The following is a 22,891-nucleotide window of genomic DNA, read 5'->3' as shown; positions in this document are numbered from 1 at the left end:
ACAGGAATTGCAGGAGGGGGCAGGCATCACAAGGGAGGTAGGGCAGCGCCTAGTGCCTAGAAGAACCCTGCTGGGCTGAGAGCCCAACTCTCACATCCGTGCCAACAACTGGGCCCAGCTCGCCCAGTGGGAGATTCCACACAGCAGCGTTCGCAATGGAAGACCTGGACCAGTTGGGCAGCTCGGCTGAGCGCTGACTGTTACTGGTGCCCCCGTTAACCCAAGTAAACCCCGTCGCCTCCACAGGTCTTCCCATGATGCTACAATAATCAGAGCTCCTGCCAGGTGAGGGGACTCAATAGAACCTGAGAACGTGGTGGCCAGAAGCCGAGCTAAATCCGGCAGCTCCTGGAAAACAGGTGGCACTTCCTCGAGTTCAGAGAAACCGGCGGGCCCCTGGGACACAGGCAGGCACAGTCCGTCCTCCTACAGAATGCCAGGGTCCCCTCTTTTTCCTCCCACCTCCCAGCTCTCCACCCCTAGTGCCCCAACACCCACCCTCCCCTCCAGAGGCCCAGCCTGGAGCCCCGCATCCTGGTTTTGGAAGGGACCTCTGGGGACCAGAAGTAGAGGAGGGCATGTGGGAAGATACCAAATGGCTTGGAGAGGGTAGGAGAGTACTGCCCCCCACCCCCAGCCAGAACCAGGCATGGGGAGCTGCTACGCTCAAGGTCGAGCTCCCTGTCCCGGTCCTGGGGGCAAATGGATGCCTCAGAGCACACACAGACCTAGAGTTCCAAAAGGGCAGCTTACAAAGGACAGTGAGACCACGTGAGACCGTCCATCCTTCATTTTTTTCTCTTCTGCAACACTGACATTGAGAAGGATCCAAGTCAGTGACGGCCACTGGGAGCGCCACACGAGGGCTTCTTTTCCTGCTGTGGGCCCCTCCCCAAGCTACTGAACCTCAGCTGCCACCCACCCCTCTGGTGCCAGTCCGGCCACCACACCCATACCAGTCCCAACGTCCAGCCCGCTGTGGCAGCACCCTGGGCTTTGGGGCACTCAGGGTTGAGGAGGACCGCAGAACCATTCAGTCCTTCCAAACATATGCACTGAATGGCCATTAAATGCCAGGCACTGCCCTTGACATTGGGACTGTGCTTGACCCTCCTCAGCCGCTACTGCTTGGCTTCTGTCCTTGCTATACCAGCGCGTCTGTTAAAACTCCCCGCACTAGACTGGCCTCTGGCCATCCGGCAGCCTGCATGGGACAATCAGTCCAGCCCTGGGCCATTCCCCACCTCCCTCCCACCTCCGAGGGACAGACGGACACATCCGGGCTCCTGAGTGAGCAATGCTTCGTCTTACGTCCTCCCTGAGCCCACACTGGGACCTCTACCTGTCCCCTTTGGGATGCTACTGGAATTCTGTTCTCTAGCTTTCGGAGCCTGGAGGAAATCGCCTTTTGACGGGGGTTTACCCCCTGGGGTCGTAGAAGCCACCATTCCTGGCCACGCGCACCCCCACAGACATCCCCTCCCGCCCCCACGAGTCCGCTTGGGTCCGAGGCGCACTAAAGCGCCTGGTCCTTGGCGCTGGGGGTGGGCGCCAGGGCCCCCCGGTGCACGCGCTGGTGCTTGAGCAGGTGCTGCTTCTGGCTGAAGCCGCGGCCGCACGCGGCGCACAGGTAGGGCCGCTCGCCCGTGTGGTTGCGCCGGTGCCGCGTCAGGTTGGGCTTCTGGCTGAAGCGGCGGCCGCACTCCGGGCACGGGTAGGGCCGCTCGCCCGTGTGGATGCGCTGGTGGATGGTGAGCGCCGACCACCACGAGAAGCTCTTGCCGCACTCGTTGCAGATGAACTGGCGCTGCTCGCCCGGCCCGGCCAGGCCCGCCCGCGCCCGGCCCCACGGCGCGCCGCCCGGGCCCCGGGCCGCCTGGGGGCCGCGCGGCGGCGCCGTCAGCCCCGGGGGCGCCTCGGCCTGCGGCTCGCTGCGCACGGCGGGCCCGGGGCGCGGCGGCGCGGCGGCGGGGGCGGCGTGCGCGCGCTGGTGGGCGCGCAGGGCCGCGCGGCTGGGGCAGCTCTGGCCGCAGCTGGGGCAGCGCGCCGCCTGGGCGCCGGGCAGGTGCGTGCGCTGGTGCTTGAGCAGGTGCTGCTTCTGGCGGAAGCTGCGGCCGCAGTGCAGGCAGGGGTGCGGCCGCTCGCCGGTGTGGTTGCGCAGGTGCCGCGTCAGGTTGGGCTTCTGACTGAAGCGGCGGCCGCACTCGGGGCACGGGTAGGGCCGCTCGCCCGTGTGGATGCGCTGGTGGATGTTCAGGGACGACCACCACGTGAAGCTCTTGCCGCACTCGTTGCAGATGAACTGGCGCTGCTCGCCCGGCCCCGCGGCGGCGACTGCGGCCCGGGCCCCCGCCTGGCGCCACCAGCCCTGGCAGAGCCCCAGCCAGGCCCACTCGGGGCGGCCCCGCGGCGGCCCGGGCCGCAGGCGACAGCCCCTGCGGGCGGCGGCGGCGTCCCGCAGCAACTCCTGCAGCCCCGCGCGGGCGCCCAGGCGGTCCCGGGCGTGCGCGCGCTGGTGGATGCGGAGGCCCACCTGGTGGCGGAAGCAGCGCGCGCACTCGGGGCACGAGTGGGTGGCGGGCCGCGCGTGGGTCTTCTGGTGCTTGAGCAGGTGCTGCTTCTGGCTAAAGCGCCTCGCGCACTCGGGGCAGCAGAAGGGCCGCTCGCCCGTGTGGTGGCGCTGGTGGCGCGCCAGGTTGGGCTTCTGGCTGAAGCTCTTGCCGCACTTGCCGCACAGGTACGGCTTCTCCCCGGTGTGGGTGCGCTGGTGGATCTTCAGGGACGACCACCAGCTGAACCTCTTCCCGCAGTCCAGGCACACGAAGTGACCCTCGCCGGCAGAGAGAGCCCGGCCCGCCAGCCCCCCGGCCTGCTCAGGGGGAGGGGCCCATCTTGGACCCCCAGGCTCCTCCTGTCCCCCCAGGGCCCGAGGCTTCCCCACGGTCTGGCATGGCGGGAGGCCCCGATGCTGCTGGAAAATGTTTTCCTTATCCTTCTCGGAGAGCACGGCCTGCGGCATCAGCGTCTGCAGCAGCCACTCGGGCTTCTCTTGCTTGATCTTCATCACCGGCCCATCTCCTGCCGGGGACAGAGAGAGAGTGGATGCGGAGGGTCACTCACTGCTCGTGGGGTGGAAGGAAAGAAGTGCCAGGAAGGCAGAGCAAAGGCAACGGGGCAGGAAGGAGGAGTGCAGAAGGCAGCTTTTAGGAGGAAGTAAGGGGGTATAAAGAAGAGAGCAGGGGCGGTAGAAAGGCAGTAAGATAAAGGCAGGTCGGGGTGCCGGGAAGGGCAAAGAAGAAAAGGACAAGAAAGGAAGAGAGGCTGATGCCCCGCCTTCTCTGCCCTGAGGCCCTGAGATGCAGGGAAGGTTAAAGAAACCAAGCCAATGACCCCTCCCACCAAGCAGAAAACGGACAAGCTTCCAAAGCATCTCATTCTTTTTTTTTTTTTTAATGTTTATTTTTATTTTGAGAAAGACAGAGACAGAGAGAGTGCAAACAGGGGAGGGGCAGTGAGAGGGGGAGAGAGAGAATCCCAGGCAGGCTCCGCACTGTCGCTGTCAGCCCAGAGCCCAGTGTGGGGCTCAGTCTCACGAACCATGAGATCATGACCCGAGCTGAAATCAAGAGTCGGACCCTCAACCGACCCAGCCACCGGCATCTCATTCTTTTTCTAAGAGGATCCATGTGCCGGGAGCTTGCAAAGTGAGCGCACGCCCGGCCCCTCAGTGTTTGGGGGGCCTAAGCTCCACTCCACTGCCAGGCTCTCCAAGGCAGCCGCCCCGGTGCCTGAGCACCTCACCTTCTTGGACCTTGGCTGTTCGGGAACTTCACCCTGTCTCCAACAGAACAAGAACAAGAAAGTAGGCCAGAAAGGTCTAAGCACCCAGAATAGGTGCTGCACCATCCTGACTAAACCCAGGCTGCTTTACTCCCCACGCAGCGCCATGAGCTCAGGTCTACAGGGTGTGTGTTTCCCTGCTCGTGGACATAAGCCGTGATGGAAAAGGTCTGCTACAGACACTAAATACAGACTGTGTGATTCCACTTAGATGGAATTCAAGAGCTGGCAAAACTAATCAGTGAGTTAGAAGTCAGGGTAACGGCCGCCTATGGACAGTGTTGTGACTGGAAGGGGGCCTGAGGGGCCTTCCGGTGTCCTGGCACCGTTCTCTTTGTCAATCTGGGTGCTGGCTTCATGAACATGTTCATTTTATAAGAATTTATAGAACTTGTGATCTGTGCCTTGTTCTGTGTTATACCTCAACAAAAAGTTTACATTCAATAAAAAGCAGGTGAAATTGGGGCGCCTGGGTGGCTCAGTTGGTGAAGCGTCCAACTTTCACTCAGGTCATGATCTCTCAGTTCGTGAGTTCGAGCCCCACATCGGGCTCTCTGCTGTCAGCACAGAGCCGGCTTCAGATCCTTGTCCCCCTCTCTCTCTGCCCCTGTCTCTCTCTTTCTCTCTCTCTAAAATAAATAAACTGAAAAAAAAAAAAGTAGATGAAATAAAACAATTGTGAACAAAAAAAAGAGAAACTCTAAATAAGTTCCAATAAAAAAAAAAAAACAATAAAGTAAACCCAAGGAAGTAGGAAGAAGGGATTAATAAAGATAAAAGCAGAGATTATAGGATAAAGGGAACATAGAGATATAAAAAGGAGTCTAAAAATCCTAATGCATAAATGTTGTATCAATTTGAAAAATCTATATAAAAAGGATGATTTTGTGAGACGATATCAATTAACAAAACTAACTCAAGAGGAACTAAAAAAAAAAAAGAAAATGCTAAAAGATACAAAAAGGACAGCTAACGTTCTAACTCGAAAATGGGTAACAGTCCTCTTAATTATAAAAACAGGTTCTACTAAAACTTCCAGGGAAGGTTTATCCGCAGCATGCATAAACTGTGACAGTGACTAGGAAGGGGAGGGAGCCCCCAGGCTAGCATGGTCCAGTGTCTATAAGACGAGGGCAGAGCAGGCAGGAAACTATAGGTTTAGCATTTGAAAGTAGACACCAAAAACAAACAAGCAAAAATACTAGCAAAGCAAGTTGAGCTGGGATCTTCCCCAGGAAAGCAAAGACGGTTCAACATAGTTCATGACATTGACATTTTAAACGTGAAGAACTTTCTACAATCTCAATACATAAAAAATGTCCTATGATAAAATTCAACATCATTTCTGGAGGGAGAGAAGGAAGAAGGGCTGGAGGGAGGAGGCTCTTAGCAAACTAGGAATATGAGGAAACTTCCTTAGGTTGACAAAGAAGCTGCACTGGAGGCTGCAGCAAATGTTATAACCAAAGGCAAGAGATCAGAAACCCATTCAAGTGACGAACAAGGTGATGCTCACCGTCACTGCCACTCTTCAACATTGTCCTTGCAGAACTAGCCAAAGCATAAGGGGAAAAAGAAAAACATATATAAATATTGGAAAGGAAAAGCGTCATTGGCTGATAATTATTCACCTAGGAGGTGCAAAAGAATCTGACAAAATATTAGAAATAACAGGGTCAGCAAGATGGCCAGATACAAAAACATACAAAAATTCCTTTTTAAAAACGGCAATAAAAGCTATGAAATAACTGGGAATATACCTGATACACATGCAAAGCTTATATAAAGGAGGGGCGCCTGGGCAGCTCAGTCGGTTAAGCATCCAAGTCTTGATTTCGGCTCAGGTCATGATTTATGGTTCGTGAGTTCGAGCCCCACGTTGGGTTCTGCACTGACGACTCTCTTGGGAAGCCGCCTGCTTGGGGTTCTCTCTCTCCCATCTCTCTCTGCCCCTACCCCGCTTGCGCACGCACACACATTCTCTCAAAAAAATAAACTTAAAACAACCCTTATATAAAGGAAACTATTAAACGTTATTGGAGGGATAAAGAAAAGGTAACGAAAAGGACAGAAACATCATACTCCTAGACGAGGAGGAAGGAAGCTCTGCACTCCAAAACATGTTTAAATTCGGTGTCATCCTGGTGAAGCAAATTACAAAATTTCTGATGTGCATAAATCATCCAGGAGACAATAAAATGAGCCAGGAAGAATCTGGCTTCTGCACCACTGAAAGCTAAAATACTACCCCTGCATACCTATTCGAACGGCCCAAATCCAGAACACCGCCAACACCGAATGCGGGCCAGGATGTGGAGCCGCGGGAACTGTCACCCGCTGCGGGAGGCAATGCAGAATGGTGCAGCCACTTTGGAAGACAGTTTGGCGGAAGGAGACCTACGCTCACCACACGGCACAGCAACCGCTCCCCCAGGTCTACACCCAAAGGAGGTGAAAACCTCTGTCCACACAGAAACTTGCACCGAGATGTGGATCGCACAGGCAAACCGCACAGGACAAGTGCACGTGTGCGTGTGCCGGGGGCATGAACTGATTCAGACCTTTTGGAGAACAATTGGGCAACGCTTATTACAATTATAAATGTATCTGACCTTCCACTTCCTCCACCCAACAGTTTCTACTCTGGGTGTTCGTCCTAATGAATGCTTCCGTGTGAGCGGACAGAGGAATGTCTGAAAATATTCACTGCAGCGCTATTCGTAACCAGTACCGATTCCCCATCAATAATACTGAAACAAAATTATCACTCCCTTCACAGTATGGAATAGTATGCAGCAATTTAAAAGAATACAAAGGCAGGGGCGCCCAGGGGGGCTCAGTCAGTTAAAGGTCAGGGTCTTGACTTCACCTTAGGTCATGATCTCAGGGTTCTTGAGTTCAAGTCCCCCGTTAGGCTCTGTGCTGCCAGCCCGGAGCCTGCGTGGGATTCTCTCTCCCTGTCTCTCTGCCCCTCCCCTGCTGGTGCGTGCTCTCTCTCTCTCTCTCTCTTAAAATAAATACATAAACTTTGAAAGAATAAAAAAAAAATAAAAGAATACAAAAGAGCAGTATAGGGTGGCATAAAGATTTCTGAAACACTTTAAGGAAAAAACAAAAAACACAGATCGCAAAATGGTATCGTCTGACCCAATTTATGAAAAATAAAACTATGGACGTACATATGCACAGTCCAGGATGATTCACGACAGTGGTCACCCTGTAGACAATGTGGACAATATAAAGGCTAGACAGAAGAGGTCAAAGGGGACCCTTGCTTTTCCTGCATTGTTCGATTTTTTTTTTGTTTATTCATTTATTTTGAGGGAGAGAGACAGAGAGAGAGAGCACATGTGCACCAGCAGGCGAGGGTCGGAGACAGACAGACAGAGAGACAATTCCAAGCAGGCTCTGCAAGGTCAGCACAGAACCAGACACAGGGCTCCATGCCACCAACGGTGAGATCATGACCTGAGCTGAAACCAAGAGTCAGATGCTCAACCGACTGGGCCACCCAGGCACTCCTCTGCACTGTTTGAATTTTTATGAGGATACTCAATATAATTTTCAAACCTTTAAAACATTTTAAGAAATAAAAAGAAAACCTCCCCTCGAATCTGGCAGCCTTTGGTTCTCGGGCCAGAGAGTTCCGCCCTGCTCCACAGCCTTGCTGCCCATCACAAGGACTCGAAAGAGGATATGGTGACCGTGGGGATGAACGTGGGAGTCACAGAAAGTACCTGTGAGGGGCCAGTTTTCCTCCTGGCAAAATGACCTTGTGAGGCCTCCGCAGGTGCTCAGTTGTGAGAAATCATAATTTGAAAATGAAAGTGGTGACTTCAATCGCACATTGGCAGGAAGTGAATACCCAATTGTAAGAAGTTCACTTGATTCTAAGAGGGTTTCCTTAGATGCACTGAAGTGTTGGGCGGCTGAAGTATTTTACGGGGCGGCTAGGGGTCCAAATTGGGTGGGTAGTGAATCCAAAATATACTCACGTGACAGGGTCCCAATTAATGCCCCAGAGCCCCACAAAAGCCACTGCCTTACTCTCATTAAACCTGACCTTGACGTTCATCATGGTGCCTGATGGCTGGGAAGGTTCACCCTCTCCAGCCAAAAAGAAGACCCCGGTCTGAGAGCCCAGAGAACGTTCCTGGCCACGGCTGCGGGGCCCAAGGAAGACACAAGTGCCCGGGTTGTGCATGTGTCGACCCCGTGAAGTGCATGCACTGGGACTTCTCCCTCGGGGCTCAGGTATTAATGTAAGGAAGACAGGCCTTGGCCTCTACCTGTGGAAGGATCCCTAAAACAAAGGTTCTGCTCCTCAGTTATCATAAAGAGGTTAATTTTTTTTTTAATTCTAAGCAGTTCAGATAAAATAAAAAGGTGCTCTATGGGGAGCTCTTACTCCCCAGAGTTTCTGGGGTGATGAAAATGTTCTGGAGACGGACGGTGGGAGATGCTCGCACAACATTGTGAATGGACTTAATACCACTGCACCCACTGTACGCTTAAAAATAGTGAAAATGCTGGGCGCCTGGGTGGCGCAGTCGGTTAGGCGTCCGACTTCAGCCAGGTCACGATCTCGCGGTCCGTGAGTTCGAGCCCCGCGTCAGGCTCTGGGCTGATGGCTCGGAGCCTGGAGCCTGTTTCCGATTCTGTGTCTCCCTCTCTCTCTGCCCCTCCCCCATTCATGCTCTGTCTCTCTCTGTCCCAAAAATAAATAAAAAACGTTGAAAAAAAAAAATTTAAAAAAAAAAAAAATAGTGAAAATGGTGACTTTCACGTTACGTGTATTTCACCACGATAAAATAAATAGAACTTAAAAGGTGCTTAAAAGAGGTAAGCTCTTGGGGCACAGGGGTGGCCCAGTCGGTTGAGCATCCAACTCTCGATTTGGGCTCAGGTCACAATCTTACTGTCGTGAGGTCGAGACCTGCATCGGGCTCCATGGTTAGTGGAGATTCTCTCTCCCTTTCTCTCTCTCTCTCTCCTCCTCCTCCTCCTCCTCTGCCTGCTGTCTCTAGTTCAAAACAAAAACAAAAAAAAGTAAGCTCTTAATTATCTGGAAACTTTGGCCAGCCAGGAAGAGTCCTCCCTAAGCCTGGCCAGCAGGCAGCGGAAGCCTGTGGAAGGCCCAGAGCCGCAAGGATGTGGCTGCAGCCCAAGACGCCCCCCAGTCCCCTGGTGCCTCTGTCCTCAGGGGTCAAAGCCAGTGTTCTTCCGCCTCTTTCCTAAGACCTCAGGGTACCCCAGAAGCTGCCACAGGTTGGGGAGAGGGCCCTGGCAGACCCTACCTCTCATGCCTGAATTAGGATTCTCCTTACGAGTTTACCCGGGGAAAGGTTCCTTCTGCTAAAATGTTTGGAATCATGTCCTTGGTTTTCCTATAATTATGGTAATGTCAGCATCGCTCACACACACACACACACACACACACACACACACACACACACACACACCCTGAGGACTCAGCCTTCAAAGTGACAGGGCAGCGGTGGGTGGCAATGCTCACCGAAGTCTGTGTCAGGACCCAGCCCCAGAATGTGTGGTGTCCATGCATCATACCAGCCCCTTGGAGCTGGAGGCTTCCTTCCTGTAGTACCCTACCGGCTGATTTCTGTCCCCATCTTAGGTTCATCGCGACGTTTATCCTGGGAGGGTTGGGGCTCTGGAGGGGAGGGGAGGTAAAGGAAACTGAGTCACTGAGCCTAGGGGCAGCATTCCTAGGAATGGGCCCTACCCTCCTCCCAGGACCAGAGCCATTCTGCAAAAGGGTGGCTATACTCTCCCCAGGGCCTGCGAGGAGGCTGGGGATTCTGGGGCGGGGGGGGGGGGGGGGGGGTGCCAGGGAGTCTTCCGCTGAAAGCACAGGACTTTCCACTGACAGGAGCACCTGCTTGAGAGACACCAAAACTGATGGCCTATTTCCTCCCATCGGACCGTGAACTCTGAGTGACCCCAGGAAGCCTTAATGGACCAAACTGCACTTGGTGATGGAAAACCAACAGGGATCGTCCCACCCGGAGTGCTGGTTTTCAGAGTTAGATCCGCACGCCCGCCGCGCACTCCCTGTGCCACACTTAGCAAGCACCTTGCTCGCCCTCGGGCATGGCTTCCTACGCGGGTGTGCACACGTCCCCTTGCCTGGTGAGTCACAGCGGACTTTGTCATTGTATTAGCTCCATAGTCTGTCTTCTTTCCATTTTTTTTTTTAATGTTTATTTATTTTTCAGAGAGAGAGGCAGAGAGGAGAGGAACAGAGGATCTGAAGCAGGCTACAAGCAGACAGCTGGATGCGGGGCTTGAACTCACAAACCAGGAGATGGTGACCCGAGCTGAAGTCGGACACTTAACCGACCGAGCCACCCAGACGCCCCTTCTTTCCATTCTTTGACATGACCTTCCACATCCTGGTCCCGCCATGCAGTTCTACAGGGAGGGCAGCAGCACGCGCTCAGCGGCAGGGCAGGGGGGACGACCTGGAAGAGGAGGCCGCTGTTGGCTCCCACCCCTCCCTGTGCTCCCTTACCTGTGCTCGCGCCAGCCAGGCCACCCTCCATCCGCGGAGGCCTCCGGGGCACCCGCTCTGCCGTCTGTGGGGGAGAAGGGGGCAAAGGAAGGACAGCTGGCCATCAGGACAAGGACCGAATGGGGCCCCCTGCCCTCCTGCCACCTCACAGAACATGTTCCCTCTTCATTAAGAACTCCTCTGTCCATGACCTCAGTTGAAAGCGCAGGGCTTTTATAAGCTGCACACTTACCTGCTAGGCAGGACTTATTCTCATTTTATGAGGAGGAAACTGAGGCCAGGGAGGGCCACTGACATGCCCCGAGTCACAGGGGTGGCTGAACAGTGGCGCCGGTGAGGCCCCATGTCTTCTGACTCCCAGACCGGAGCCTCACGCCCACGGGCTCAATACCGGCAGGGGAGGGTGTGACAGACACCACCCCAGGAAACTCAGCTGAGTCCAGAGACCTTCCTGAGTGGCCGTGAAGACACCCTGGAAGGCAGAATTGACCCTCCCAAATCACCGGCCCCTCTGCTGCCCCCTCCCACCCCTATTCCACCTGAAATCACACACAGGCCATACGGGGTGCTGGTTAGAGTTCACCAATCTGGGGCTCATCTCTTTTCCTTTAAGTTTATTTATTTTGAGAGAGAGAGAGCGCGCGCACACGCACCAGTAGGGGAGAATGAGAGAGAGAGAGAGAGAGAGAGAGAGAGAGAGAGAGAGAGAGAGACAGGGCAAGAGAGAATCCCAAGCAGGCTCCACGCTGCCAGCACGGAGCCCGACTTGGGGCTCAAACTCACAAACCGTGAGATCGTGACCTGAGCCTAAATCAAGAGTCGGAGGCTCAACGGGCTGAGCCAACCAGGCGCCCCTCCCCCGCCTTTTCTTTCTTTAATGCTCAAGGCTTTGGACACATCCTGACCGGCTCACTGTCAGGGACAGGTCACTCTGCTGGGGGGCCCCAGGCTTTACACCTCACATGCTGCCCGTCTGCCGGGGAGGCTCTACCCTGGAGCCCCGCGCCGCCTTTCAGGTCTCTGCCTAAATGTCTTCAGAGTGGTCTCCCCAGGCTACCGTGTACAAAGTCACAGCCCTAACGCCACTTCACGTTCCTCCGTGACTTTCCGCCACCTGACGTGGTATGTATGTGCCTGCGCTTCTCCAGGTCACAGAGCTTCCTTCCTGCGGCTCGGCCACCTCACGAAAAGCCGTGTCCTGCTCTTCACCTGGGCCCTCGAGAAGCCCCATCCCAAAAGCGTCCCCCTCCCCTCTCCCAGGTCCCCTTCCAACAGCCACTCCCGGACAGGGACCCAGGCTGGGAACCTGGGCCCTGCCCAGAGAGGTGGGGGCAGGGGCAAAGGGCAAAAATGAATTTAAAAAATAGGTAAATCGGGGCACCTGGGTGGCTCAGTCAGTTAAGCGTCTGACCCTCTCAGATCACGATCTCACGGTTCGTGGGTTTGAGCCCCGCATCGGGCTCTGTGCTGACAGCTCGGAGCCTGGAGCCTGTTTCAGATTCTGTGTATGTGTGTCTCTCTCTGCCCCTCCCCCACTCATGCTCTGTCTCTCTGTCTCTCAAAAATGAATACACGTTAAAAAAAAAAACTTTTTTGGGGCGCCTGGGTGGCTCAGTCGGTTGAGCGTCCGACTTCAGCTCAGGTCACAATCTCGCGGTCCATGAGTTTGAGGCCCGCGTCGGGCTCTGGGCTGATGGCTCAGAGCCTGGAGCCTGCTTCCGATTCTGTGTCTCCCTCTCTCTCTGCCCCTCCCCTGTTCATGCTCTGTCTCTCTCTGTCTCAAAAATAAATAAACGTTAAAAAAAATTTTTTTTTTAAACTTTTTTAAATAGGTAAATAATTTTCCCTGGGGCAAAAAGGGAAAGAGTCCCCTCCCTTTTCTTTTACAGCATTTACTTGAGAACAGTTGTCATTCTGAGTTTTTCTCTGCCCCTTAGAGATGCATGCAAATCTTTTTAAAAGCTACCACAAGCCTCTTGCCAGCTCTGCAGCCCAGGCCTCTTTCCCAAGGCCCTGAGAGCCACCTCTCTGATACCTAAACATCACGGGAGATGGTGACCCTGGGTCCCGCTGCCCACAGGAGGGAGGATGGGAGCCTGACTTCTGCGGTCGCCTGGCTCCAAGTTGCAAACCCACCTCCTGCCATAAAGATAGGAGCCGTGTATTTTTCCCTTGCATGAAGGCAATTAGCAAACACAGGTGGCTACCCCAATCACCAGGTAAATTCAGGATGAACTACGGGTGACAAATGGTACCATCGAGGAAGTGCTCTTGCCCGAAGACTAGTTACACTTTATCTTGAACGTGTGTGTGCACACACGTGCACGCACGCACCTGCTGGGCTATGTAACAGGGTGAGATCTCTTTCTGTTTTCCAGATCTCTTAGCAGATTGCCTGTGATGTGCAGCTTTTTCTGGTTTAATGCTTATTCAATCGGAAAAAAAAAAAAACTGTTCTCTTTCTTTCCTCCTTTTGTGGGAGCTTTTCTGACTTGGCAGGAGATTTTGTTTTTAATTCTATTTCCCCAACAGGGGTCTGCCGTGCGCTCCTACTGTGGTTTCCTACAGACACTAAAACATGCTGGTGGTGCAGAGAAAAAGCGGGCGTCAAAGACGGGAGGAGAAGGCCCGCCGGGAGGACCCTGATGGATGCTGAGGCACCTGCCCTCACGCCCCCTCTTCCCTCCAGGGTTCCTGTGTGTGCCAGCCTTGGGGAAGCCTCTCACCCGCTGGAGATACAATGGCCCCCTAAAGAAATTCAGAGGGCTGACACCTCAGTTCGGGGAAAACTCAGAGGGGCCAGAGCCCCCGGGGCCACAATTCAAGGTGAGGACAGAGCTTAGGGCCCGGCTTCATTCACAAAAGCCATACACAACACCCTTGAGCCCGATTAGATCAGTGCTCCTTGATCCATTCTGTCTTCCAAGGAATATTAGGACCTAAAAATCACCTCAGGTGGCAGAAAGGCTTCAATTCTTGGTAGATAATTCACAGCGAGCCACAGAGCAGCCCCTCCCGTGTCCCAGGGTACTTCTTTCTGCCCCAGCCACACTAGGGCTCAGGGTGTGGTCCGAGTCAGCAGAGTGGGATCAGAGGGAAGGGGACCCGAGGAGACAGGGGACAGGGGAGACACAGAGGACAGCAACGGGGGGCAGGCCCCCAGGTATTGAGGGCCCATCTCCAACTGGGTGCTCAGGTGGGATGTGTCTGGAAAACAGGCCAACAGGTGTCCTGCAGGTAAAACCCTGAGGAGGCCAAACGGTGGAAAGTCTCCGCGTGTGGCCACGTCTCTGCAGGTCTGTCTGCCAGGCCACCCTGAGCTGTGCCCTTTCTGCCTCCGCCCTGCTATACTGCTCTGCACGCCCCTTCCTACCCGCCACTCCCCCACCCTCCCTGACACACGGCTCACCTGACCTGGCCTGGAGTGCAGCCTGCCCAGAAAACAGAAGGAAACGAGGCTGACCCGCCACCCCCACACTGAGGGGTGCCCACACTGAGTCCCTGAAGGCTGCTCAGCCTGTCGTGCAGGGCCCTCACCCCAGTCTCCAAGGGCCTCCCCCCTCCCTGCTCAGCAAGTTCTGTGGATCTCGGGACAAACCCCTGGTCACCTCCCCCTTCCCAGCACCTGGCTCTGGGCCCGGCCCTCCCCACACTGGGTCAGGCTGCAGTTGGGATGACAGCCCCCCAAAGAGAGGCCTCCAGGGTTGGAGGGGGGGCAGCTGCATGACAAGGCCAGACCACACAAAGCGGGGATTGTGCCCTGCAGCAGGTGGTGAGGTTTGGGGGCAGGGGACGGTAACAAAGGGGCTTTGCTCTCAGCAGAAACGTGGGGGCAGGGAGGGGAGCGGACAGCAGCTGGGGTGAAGAGAAAGGCCACAGATGCGAGGGGCAGCGCAGGGACATGGCCACGTCTCCCTGCATGCTCCCAACCTCAGCCCCTGGAGCTTTTTCCAGCAGCCAAGCACAGCCTTCTTCACAGATCAGGCCTCAGGCAGGAAGAACTGGATGGCACCTCCCGTGTCCTTTGTCACTGGTGGCGTGGGGATTGGCCACGTGCCAGGAGCGGAGGCTTGGAGGGGGTGGCATCTCCCCAAACCCTGGCCGAAGGCCCAGCTCCCAGGCCCTTCTCAGCCATGAGCTCCCCCCAGGGCCACACCCAGCTCCTCACCACCCACCACTGCTCCCCCAATAATCCCCGCCCCCCCGGAAACCGCTCTTCCCAAAGTGCCCCCTCCTCATCAAGCCGACCCCCTCTGCCACACCAGCAAGACTGCCATGCTTCCCGAATCCTCCGCTTCCATTAACCCCATCTTTCCCACCCCTCAGCTGGCCTGATCCCACCCGCTCCGCAGTGGATGGCCCACCCGCCCAGCCTCCCACCCTGGCCTCCACATGCTCTCATCCGCCTGGCCCGCTCCCAGCTTTATTTCCTCGGGTCCTGTTTCCCTGTGGGCAGGCACCACTTCTCATCTCCTTGCCCCGACCCACCGTGCTGGCTCACACAGGTCACATGCCCAGGGAACGGGACTCCAGACTGTGGCTCAGGACAGCATTTGCAAGGGGGTGGCCCGGCGGGCACAGGCTCCAGCCAGCCCCCACTCTGGGCAGATGCTCTCAGAATGTCCCCTGGGAACGGAGGTTCTGCCTCTCCTAACCTCGTTTATTGAGGGGAGTGCGGGACTTCCCTGAGATCTTGACATTGATCTGGCTGTGGAAAGAACGGGTGGTCAGCCAAGACTCCACTACGGCCAGGAAGACAGCCACTACCTACTGAGCACTTAGCCGGCGTCGCCCATTTCAGCCCTCACAACCAATTTCGGCTCAGGAGCCACGGCTCCGAGAAGTTAAGTCATTTGCTCAAGGTCACACAGTTAGTTAAGTACCAGAGCCAGAACCCAACTGGGGTCAGCCTGCCCCAGCCAGAGTTCTTTCTCCTGGACCACGCTGCCTCCTGGGAGAAAGTGCAGGACTTAACCAAACCTTAAACTTCCAGTCCCTCGTTTTCAGGAGTCTGGCTTCTGTACCCACATGTGGTTATTCAGATTTACATAAATTCAAGTTTAAATTCAGTTTTTCAATCACACTGGCCACATTTCAAGTGCTCCAAGGCCTCATGGCGCTCGGGCTACCGTATGGACAGCGGAGGACATCCCCGTGTTCACAAAGCTCTGCTGGATGGCACTGCACTGGACTGTAAGCTCTGGGCTTGCCCTGCCCAGTCCCTGATATGCTCGACTTATAGGCACACCTCATTTCATTGCGCCGTTTTCTTACACTTCACTGATACTGCATTTTTTTTGTTTTTTTTTTCCAAACCGAAGGTTTGCGGCCAATCTGCACTGAGCAAGTCTATTGGCACAACGTTTTGCAACAGTATTTGCTCACTTTGTGTCTCTGCGTCACATTTCGGTAATTCTTACCATATCTCAAGCGTTTCCATTATTGTTGTATTTTTTTATGGCAACCTGTGATCAGTGGTACAACCTGCTGAAAGCTCAGGTGATGGTTAGCATTTTTTAGCAATGAAGTTATTTTTTAATTAAGGCGTGTACATTGTTGTTTTAGACATAACATATATATAATGCTACTGCACAGGTAACAGACTACTATATAGTGTGAACATAACTTTGGTATGCACTGAGAAACCAAAAAATTCACTTGATTCGCTTTATCCCAGTATTTGCATTACTGCAGTGGTCTGGGAATGAACGTAATGTCTCCGAGGTATGCCTGTATACTGAATGAATGAATGAATGAATGAATGAATGAATGAATGATTGAATGAATGGAGAAAACAAATGAAGGAGTGCAGAGAGGGCTCCTCTGGCCCCAGTCCTTGGTCACTAATGACCACGATCTCAGGACAAGTTGATGATGTTTTTTGCCTGGGAATCCAATTTCAGTCAATATCAGTGGATGTTTTCATCTACCATACGGCAATCACAGGCATCCGAGAAGAAGCTGATATAAACACTAAATGTACACACAAACACATCCAGAAACCACCGTATCTAACATCTAACACAGCTGTGTAAACAAAAGTCCAAAGATGCACAAATACAATACGGAGACTCTCATCCCTGAGATAACAGTTGCAAAACTATATGCAGAGTACGATGAAACTGAGGTGTTTAGAAACCCAGAGATACACCTGCAGACCCACAGAGACCAGCGTGCGCCAGGGCGAACCACATAAGCAGGGCACGGCGTGCTCGTGAAAGCAGAAATGTGGATCTTTGCAGGACACGAGTATCCTCGCACGTTCACGATCCTCCCAACCGCCCACTGCTTGAGAAAGGGATCTCAGGGAGACGGTAGCATGATGGGGGACCACCACCTGTTAGGTCACCTGCGCTGGGGGAAGGGACGGGATGAGGTCAGCCAGGCTGTCGCTGGCTGGGGAGAAGTCGGATCCACCCAGGAAGCCACAGATGGGAGCACTGGGGTCTGCTCAGCAAGCCCAGACCCTCCCAGGGCCAGTCCTACAGGGGGTCTAGCCCAAGAGGAAGCAGCAAACCCTTCCCCTGCGGCCCTGAGCCCCACAGGGCTGGCCCCTCGGCCGGGTCTGCTCCCAAAGCCTGCCCCTCTTCTCAGGACCCGGTCTCTCACATCGGGCCCATGTCACGCCCAGACTGGGGATCAGGGCCCTGAGTCCTAAACCACCTGTCCTTGGTAAGCCACTTTGCCTCTCGGCCTCAGGTTCCTAAGGTGAAGGTGACTGACAGGCCTGCTCCCCAGGTTTGTCTCGAGCACCGAATGAGACAAAGCTGCAGGAACACTACATAAGCTTCCCGAAGCCTACACACCAGCGGTCTCTCTCTCTCTCTCTCTCTTCCATTCCCAGGGACTGAGAACAACCCACTCCCCACTCCCTCAGCCCTCTCCAAAAGGGCCACTGCCGCTCACTCTTCCTAAACCTTTACTCCTCCAGCTGCTTCAGAATCTTCAGAGGCCTCCGACGCCCACTCAGTCACCCCCAACCCTGCTCACCAGCGTGAGCCGGCCTGGCGGGAGGAAGAGGGTGTGCCCGGATTTTACTGTCGGGACTACCTCAAGGCCGCGCACAGCTCCATGTATGGCAGGTCACTGGACCCTCAGCGGCCCTGGGGGAGGAGAGGCTCCTGTGGGCGGGTGCGGGTGCCTAACAGGGTAGGGGCGGAGATGGCCCTGTGGGCAGTGGTAAGGAAGGCAGGGCTGGGAGCTGGGGTTGCTGAGAGCCAGGTAGGAGGACTGGACTAGAAGCCCTGGATGCTTCTGCTGGTTTGAGGCTCAAAGCTTCAGCTCTGTTGTGGGCAGGGTGTCGGTGGAGCCTGTCTCCCGGGACCTGTTCCAAAGCCACTGGGCCCTCCCCCCAGGCCAGTCCTACAAATGCCACTCCTGTACAAGGCCTGCACCCTGGGGTTGTGTCCCAGCTGGCCTCTGGATAGTCAGCTCTCTCCAGGTTTCAGGCCCCTGGACACCAGACCTCCCACCTTCCTCTCATCCAGAGTTTATGACCAAGGAGGACACACAAAACAGTGGATTTAAAATCTTATCAGAAACACAGCCCAACGGCTCTCAGGGCCCCAGGACACCTGCTTCCTACCTTACATGGCCCCAGGGCCCATAGACAGACAAGCAGGCCCAGAGGTCCCTCAGACCAGGGAGGTGTCTCCTCCACCACCTAGAGGCCCACCTCCATCCCACACCCCCACATTAGCATGCTCAACATCCTTCTGTGACTCCCACAGGACTCCCCAGCCCCTCCTGGGCCTCCACTCCGTCTTCCTCAGATCTCACTCAGCCCCGGGTGCGGTGTGGGTGTCCCACGCACCTTCTTCCAACCCCCGCCCCTTCTCCTGCTTCTACTCCAGCATCTTCAGACCTCAGTCTCCCAAACACAGGGTCCTCAGTCGTAGAAGAGGGGTCAGAGGTGGGGAGCAAGGGGAAAGGGCGGGCCACGATGCCACAGAAATTATTAAATGGTTATCTGGAAAACAAGAACACCTGTTCCTGTGTATAGAACTGCTGAATCAAGCAAGGAGGAAAAACAGTGTGAAAGGACTCTGAAGAACGTTCACAAAGTGCAAGACAAATTATTTTTAGGTCACTGCATTGCCTTCACCCCCTCCCTGCCTTCCACATTGTAAGAACTGCACCTGAGGGTTCCCTGGTAAGAACAGCCCCGTTTAGTGACTTCAGGTTCCTTCCGGCAGCATTCCCAGGGAACTAGGTCCATAGACAGCCCAGGCAGCTGCCTTATCCTCTCATGCCTGTCCACCTCCCCAAGGTCCAGGATTTCACCCCAGGCCAGTGTCAGAGGGCCCTCCTTCCAGGACCTCTGCCCTCACCTGCCCAACATTGGCACCTTTGCAGGGACTGCCCCACCCCCACCTCCCTGCCCCCGTGCCTGTCCCTCACCTGTGGCATTCACAGCCCGTCTCTGTTCACCCATCTCCCTTTAGAGGAGATCCTTCAGCCCCAAGTCCAAGACTCAGGAGGCTGCTAGAGCCTGGGGACCCCCGTCACCCGATCTGAAGGCAAGGGATGAAACTGACTGCTAACAACACTTTGAACAGATGCCACGATTCCATTTATAAACACCTTTCCGCACCCCCTGCTTCATTCAAAAGAGCTTGGAAAGGGCAAGGAGTGCCACCCCACTTGTCAGATGAAGAAAGCAAAGCCCTGAAGTGACATCCCTTGCCTCAAAGAGTTAGACCTAAGGTCTCCTTCTGCACACCCCAACCACACTCTTCCCTCCCAGCCACCCCTGCGCTAGGAAATCTTGGATTCCTCAGCTTAACCCTCACTAGGAGGCAAGTGCATGGGTCAGACCACCTCCATGAAGTTCTGCACTTTGTCCAGGGTAGCCCTTGTCTCTCCAGCGGGGACAATGGGTCTTCATCAGGCCTCCCAACACCACAGCCACTTGTCACTACCACAAGGTGCAACTGTCCCAATGCATCGGTCACTAAGTTGTACTAATGCTATTTTTAGTGCCTGCAAGATCCTACTGCCCCACCTCAGTCAGGCCTCCCTTTTCTTGCCCAAAGACTGTAGTTTATAGTTTTATAGCTTCTCTTGCCCCTCCAATCCATTCAGCACCCAGAACTCAAAAACTTTTCCTAAAATTACAGTGAGGACAGGTTACTACTTTGCTTAAAATATTCCAGTGGGTCCCCACCACTTGCAGGTTCAGCTAAAAATGTCTTGGCAACACCATTTAGAGCCTGGCCTCTGCTCACCTCTCCTCACTGCCTCCCAGCTCCCTATTGTCCCAACATGTGACTCCCTGACCTTGTAGCATCTTGGCTCGCCCATGACCAGTCTTGGAACACTCTTGCCCAGCACTTCTCCGCCCAGCCTAGATCAGGGATCACATGGACTTAGAAGCCTTTCAGGGTATGCCACCCTCAGTTAGGGGCCCTTCTGTTTGACCTGTGCACCTGCCCAACCCAATATCATGTACATGGAATAATAATTCGTCTGGGGGCAACGGGGTGGCTCAGTCAGTTAAGCAACCGACTCTTGGTTTCAGCTCAGGTCATGATCTCACACTTCATGGGTTCTAGCCCTGAGTCGGGCTCCCGCTTGGGATTAATTCTCCCTCTCTCTCTCCCCCTCCCCTGCTCTCTCTCTCAAAATAAATAAACATTAAAAAGCATAATAATAATTCGTCTGTCTCCACAACAAGACTATAAAGATCTCATCATGGAGTATTTCTCTCTCCCCAACATCCAGCCCAAGGTCCCAAGTGTTGTAAACCATGAATGAAAATTCTAATAAAGAAACATTTACAATACAGAAATTTAAGTCCAAAACAGATTGGAAGCACTGAATCATGGAACTTTAGAGTTGAAAGGAGACTCTACCCTCTAATCTGTTCACTTTACAGATGAACAAGGACCCAAAAAGAACAGCTAATTAGTGGAGGCTGGACATCAGGCAGCCTCAAGCTCTTGGGCTCTGACCACACCCAACCCCAGGTCTGGCTGACCAGGACACACTCCAGGCTCCCTCCCACCCAGAGGACTGGAGGAGGCAGCATCTCTGTATCCATCCTCCACCTTTACAGGGGAAGAAGTCCCCAGCTCCTACCCCCACCCCCACTGAGGTCTTGACTCCGGTGCCCATTTTCCTGGAATGGAGCCTCCCCAACACACACACACACACACACACGCACACGCACGCACACACACACACACACACACACACACACACACACGCATACGCACACACACGCACGCACTCTGTGGTGCTTCCCTCTTATTGTTCGCACTCCCAGTGTTTATGCCCACTCATTTACTCATTTATTAAGCACCTACTCTGTGTCACTCTGCGGCGAGCACTGGGGTTCCTGCCCTCCAGAAGCTCGGTCTTTCGCACAGCTGACACAGCTCCCAAGCATCCGGGCAGCGCCTGGGCAGAACGCGCCCGGAGGGACTAGGGATCAGTCCCCCGCTCACCACCCTGTCCCTCCCGCTCTCACGGCACCCCCCTCCTGCTCTCTGCCCCGGCCTGCAGCCCCTCCCACGCACGACCCGGGCCCCTTTCCCCAGGGGCTGTGTGGGGGTGGGGAAAGTTCGGGGCCGCGGCGTCAGGGGCTCAGGGGACCCGAGACCCCCGAGGCCGCCTCCAGCCCGAGGCTGGGTGGTGGCAGCGCGGGAGGAGCGGGCCGGGCGCTGGCCCCACAACACGGTCCGTCCCTCCACACGCCCCTCCCGCCCGGATTCGGAGGGACTCGGAGGGAGGAGACGGGAATAAATACCTTGACTTTGTGGTTAAGGTTAACGGGAACTGCCACCCCGGGGCGACTTGGGCACTGGGCTCCCCGGCCCCGCCAGTCCCGGGACAGGCGGGGCGGGCACCTGCTCTTGATTGGTTAATGGGCCTGGCCATCCCCAGGGCCGTCCCCCCGCCTGATTGGCTGAGCGGCTCAGATGACCAGCTCCGCCCTATCGGAGAAGCCCGCGGGGCGGCCCCTTTGTTCTCCTGAGCCAATAGCCCGCGTGGGCGGGCTGACCTCGGTACCCGCGGGGCCTCCCGGGGCCCCGCGCAGCTTTAACGCTTTGGCCGCCGGCTCCGGACTCGAGTCCAGGGCTCGGAAGGGAAGGCAACGGGGACGAGCCCGGGTGCTGATGACCGGGCGGCGCCGCGGCACCCTGGTGCTCCCCTCGCCGTGTTCTCCCTCCGGCTCCAGCCCCGCGGACGCGCTCTCAGATCGACCCGGTCGTTCCGCAACTATCCGTCCGACTCAGGGACGCGCCCGCACCGCTCTTGGTGCCGGGATCCGGGGGAACGAGACGTACAAGCCCCACTCTGACGCTCCCACTCGAGTGTGCGTGTGACATGGTGGTGGCACTTGGCACTATGGTACACCAAGTCTTAGGGTGAGAAGCAGTACTTGTCTCGCGCGACCCGAGAGAAATCGCCCTCCGCACCCCGCGCGGTCCCAGGCACGTCGTGGGCGCGTGATGGACGATCCTGGGGTCTCTGCGAGAGCCGGAGACATCATTAAATCCAACCCCCTCGCTTTCTCGTCAAGAAACAGCGGTCTGAAGAGGTCACGTTCTTAGGTCGAGTGCCACTGCTGATTTTTAGAGGCAGGGTCCAGACGACCAAGGAGGATCTTCTGTTCCTGGGGATCTTCAGGAAAGAGAATTTTCATTTCTACCCACACTAATTGGAAGCCAAGGTTCCTTTATACCAGTGAGATTCCTGACAGTACTGCCTCAAGCCAGCTAGGTCAACTCCCACCGGCAGGATGCTCTCTGGAGCTGCCTAGAAACTGCCTTTAAGACACGAGGTTGTTAAAAAGATAAGCTGGCCGCTCTCTCTCCGAGACTTCCTACAAATCTACCGTTAAGCGGGTGGACCTCATTCTAATTACTCTAAAGCTGCCTACTAAGCATTTGCCACGGCCCCAGCTATTGTTTGGCCGCCTAACAATAGATACTGTTGGACTGAGATTCTGTCAATTTTGCCACTAACTTCTGTGCAGTTTTTACAAAAGATACTTTTCTGTCGCTGGACTTTGACTTGACTGTAAAGGAGTTAATAATTTCCTAGTTAGATACTTACCTTCCTGGATTTTTGCAGGACCCAAATTGTTCAATTGTCTATGGAAGCATTTATAAAGCATAAAACCCTACACAGAAGCCACTCGGCCATCAACCTTTTACAGAATCCCATTCGTCTCTTCATTTTCTTGATTGCCTACTGAAGGTTTAACAAAGGCTTGTGTAATTCCAGTATGCTAGTTCCCAGATCTGCCACTGGTTATGAATGAGAAGACCACTTCTCTCTGGACATGGTTCCTCCTCTAAAGAGTGCAAGACTTCCTCCAGCTTGACATTTCACGACCAAGAGTATTTCAAGGACCAAAAGAATGAAGCCCATCTGGGATCCTATTTGCATTAAGAAAAAAGAGACAGACGGAGCACCTGGGTGGCTCAGTTGGTTAAGCCTCCGACTTCGGCTCAGGTCTGGATCTTGAGGTTTGTGAGTTCGAGCCCTACACCAGGCTCTCTACTATCA

The 22,891-nt window shown here is 54.9% G+C and overlaps 1 protein-coding gene across 7 annotated transcripts; it reads right to left on the bottom strand.

The window, feature by feature from the left end:
* Positions 1-775: 775 nt before the first annotated feature.
* ZNF775 (zinc finger protein 775) lies at positions 776-21,230 on the bottom strand. Of its 7 annotated transcripts, none has more exons than XM_053898718.1 (4): positions 21,123-21,169; positions 10,373-10,436; positions 9,356-9,511; positions 776-3,078 (listed from the first exon to the last, which is right to left on the bottom strand). In XM_053898718.1, the coding sequence occupies exon 4, from the start codon at positions 3,062-3,064 to the stop codon at positions 1,517-1,519; it is 1,548 nt and encodes a 515-aa protein (XP_053754693.1). In that variant the 5' UTR covers positions 3,065-3,078; positions 9,356-9,511; positions 10,373-10,436; positions 21,123-21,169; the 3' UTR covers positions 776-1,516. The 7 variants fall into 7 exon arrangements, with proteins under 7 accessions (XP_053754693.1, XP_053754692.1, XP_053754694.1 ...); XM_053898717.1 differs by lacking the exon at positions 9,356-9,511 and adding an exon at positions 5,357-5,391 and having other exon boundaries at positions 21,123-21,163; XM_053898719.1 differs by lacking the exon at positions 9,356-9,511 and adding an exon at positions 6,099-6,208 and having other exon boundaries at positions 21,123-21,153.
* Between the last annotated feature and the right edge of the window lie 1,661 nt (positions 21,231-22,891).

Source organism: Panthera pardus, unplaced genomic scaffold, assembly GCF_024362965.1.
Source record: "Panthera pardus isolate Hobbes unplaced genomic scaffold, ASM2436296v1 HiC_scaffold_9, whole genome shotgun sequence".
Taxonomy (NCBI): Eukaryota; Metazoa; Chordata; class Mammalia; order Carnivora; family Felidae; genus Panthera; species Panthera pardus.
The sequence above is the reverse complement of the archived record's forward strand: the minus strand, read 5'-3'. Positions and strand labels throughout refer to the sequence as shown.

Bases quoted from the DNA above. Each gene is read 5' to 3' on its own strand.
- ZNF775 (XM_053898715.1), bottom strand. From the start codon at position 20,762: ATGCTTGGGAGCTGTGTCAGCTGTGCGAAAGACCGAGCTTCTGGAGGG. The intron at 10,437-20,679 runs GTAGGTGCTTAA...TCTCCCCCACAG, and splicing joins TCGCCGCAGAGTGACACAGA to ACGGCAGAGCGGGTGCCCCG. The intron at 3,079-6,098 runs GTATGCAGGGGT...TGTCCCCGGCAG, and splicing joins GATTTGGGCCGTTCGAATAG to GAGATGGGCCGGTGATGAAG.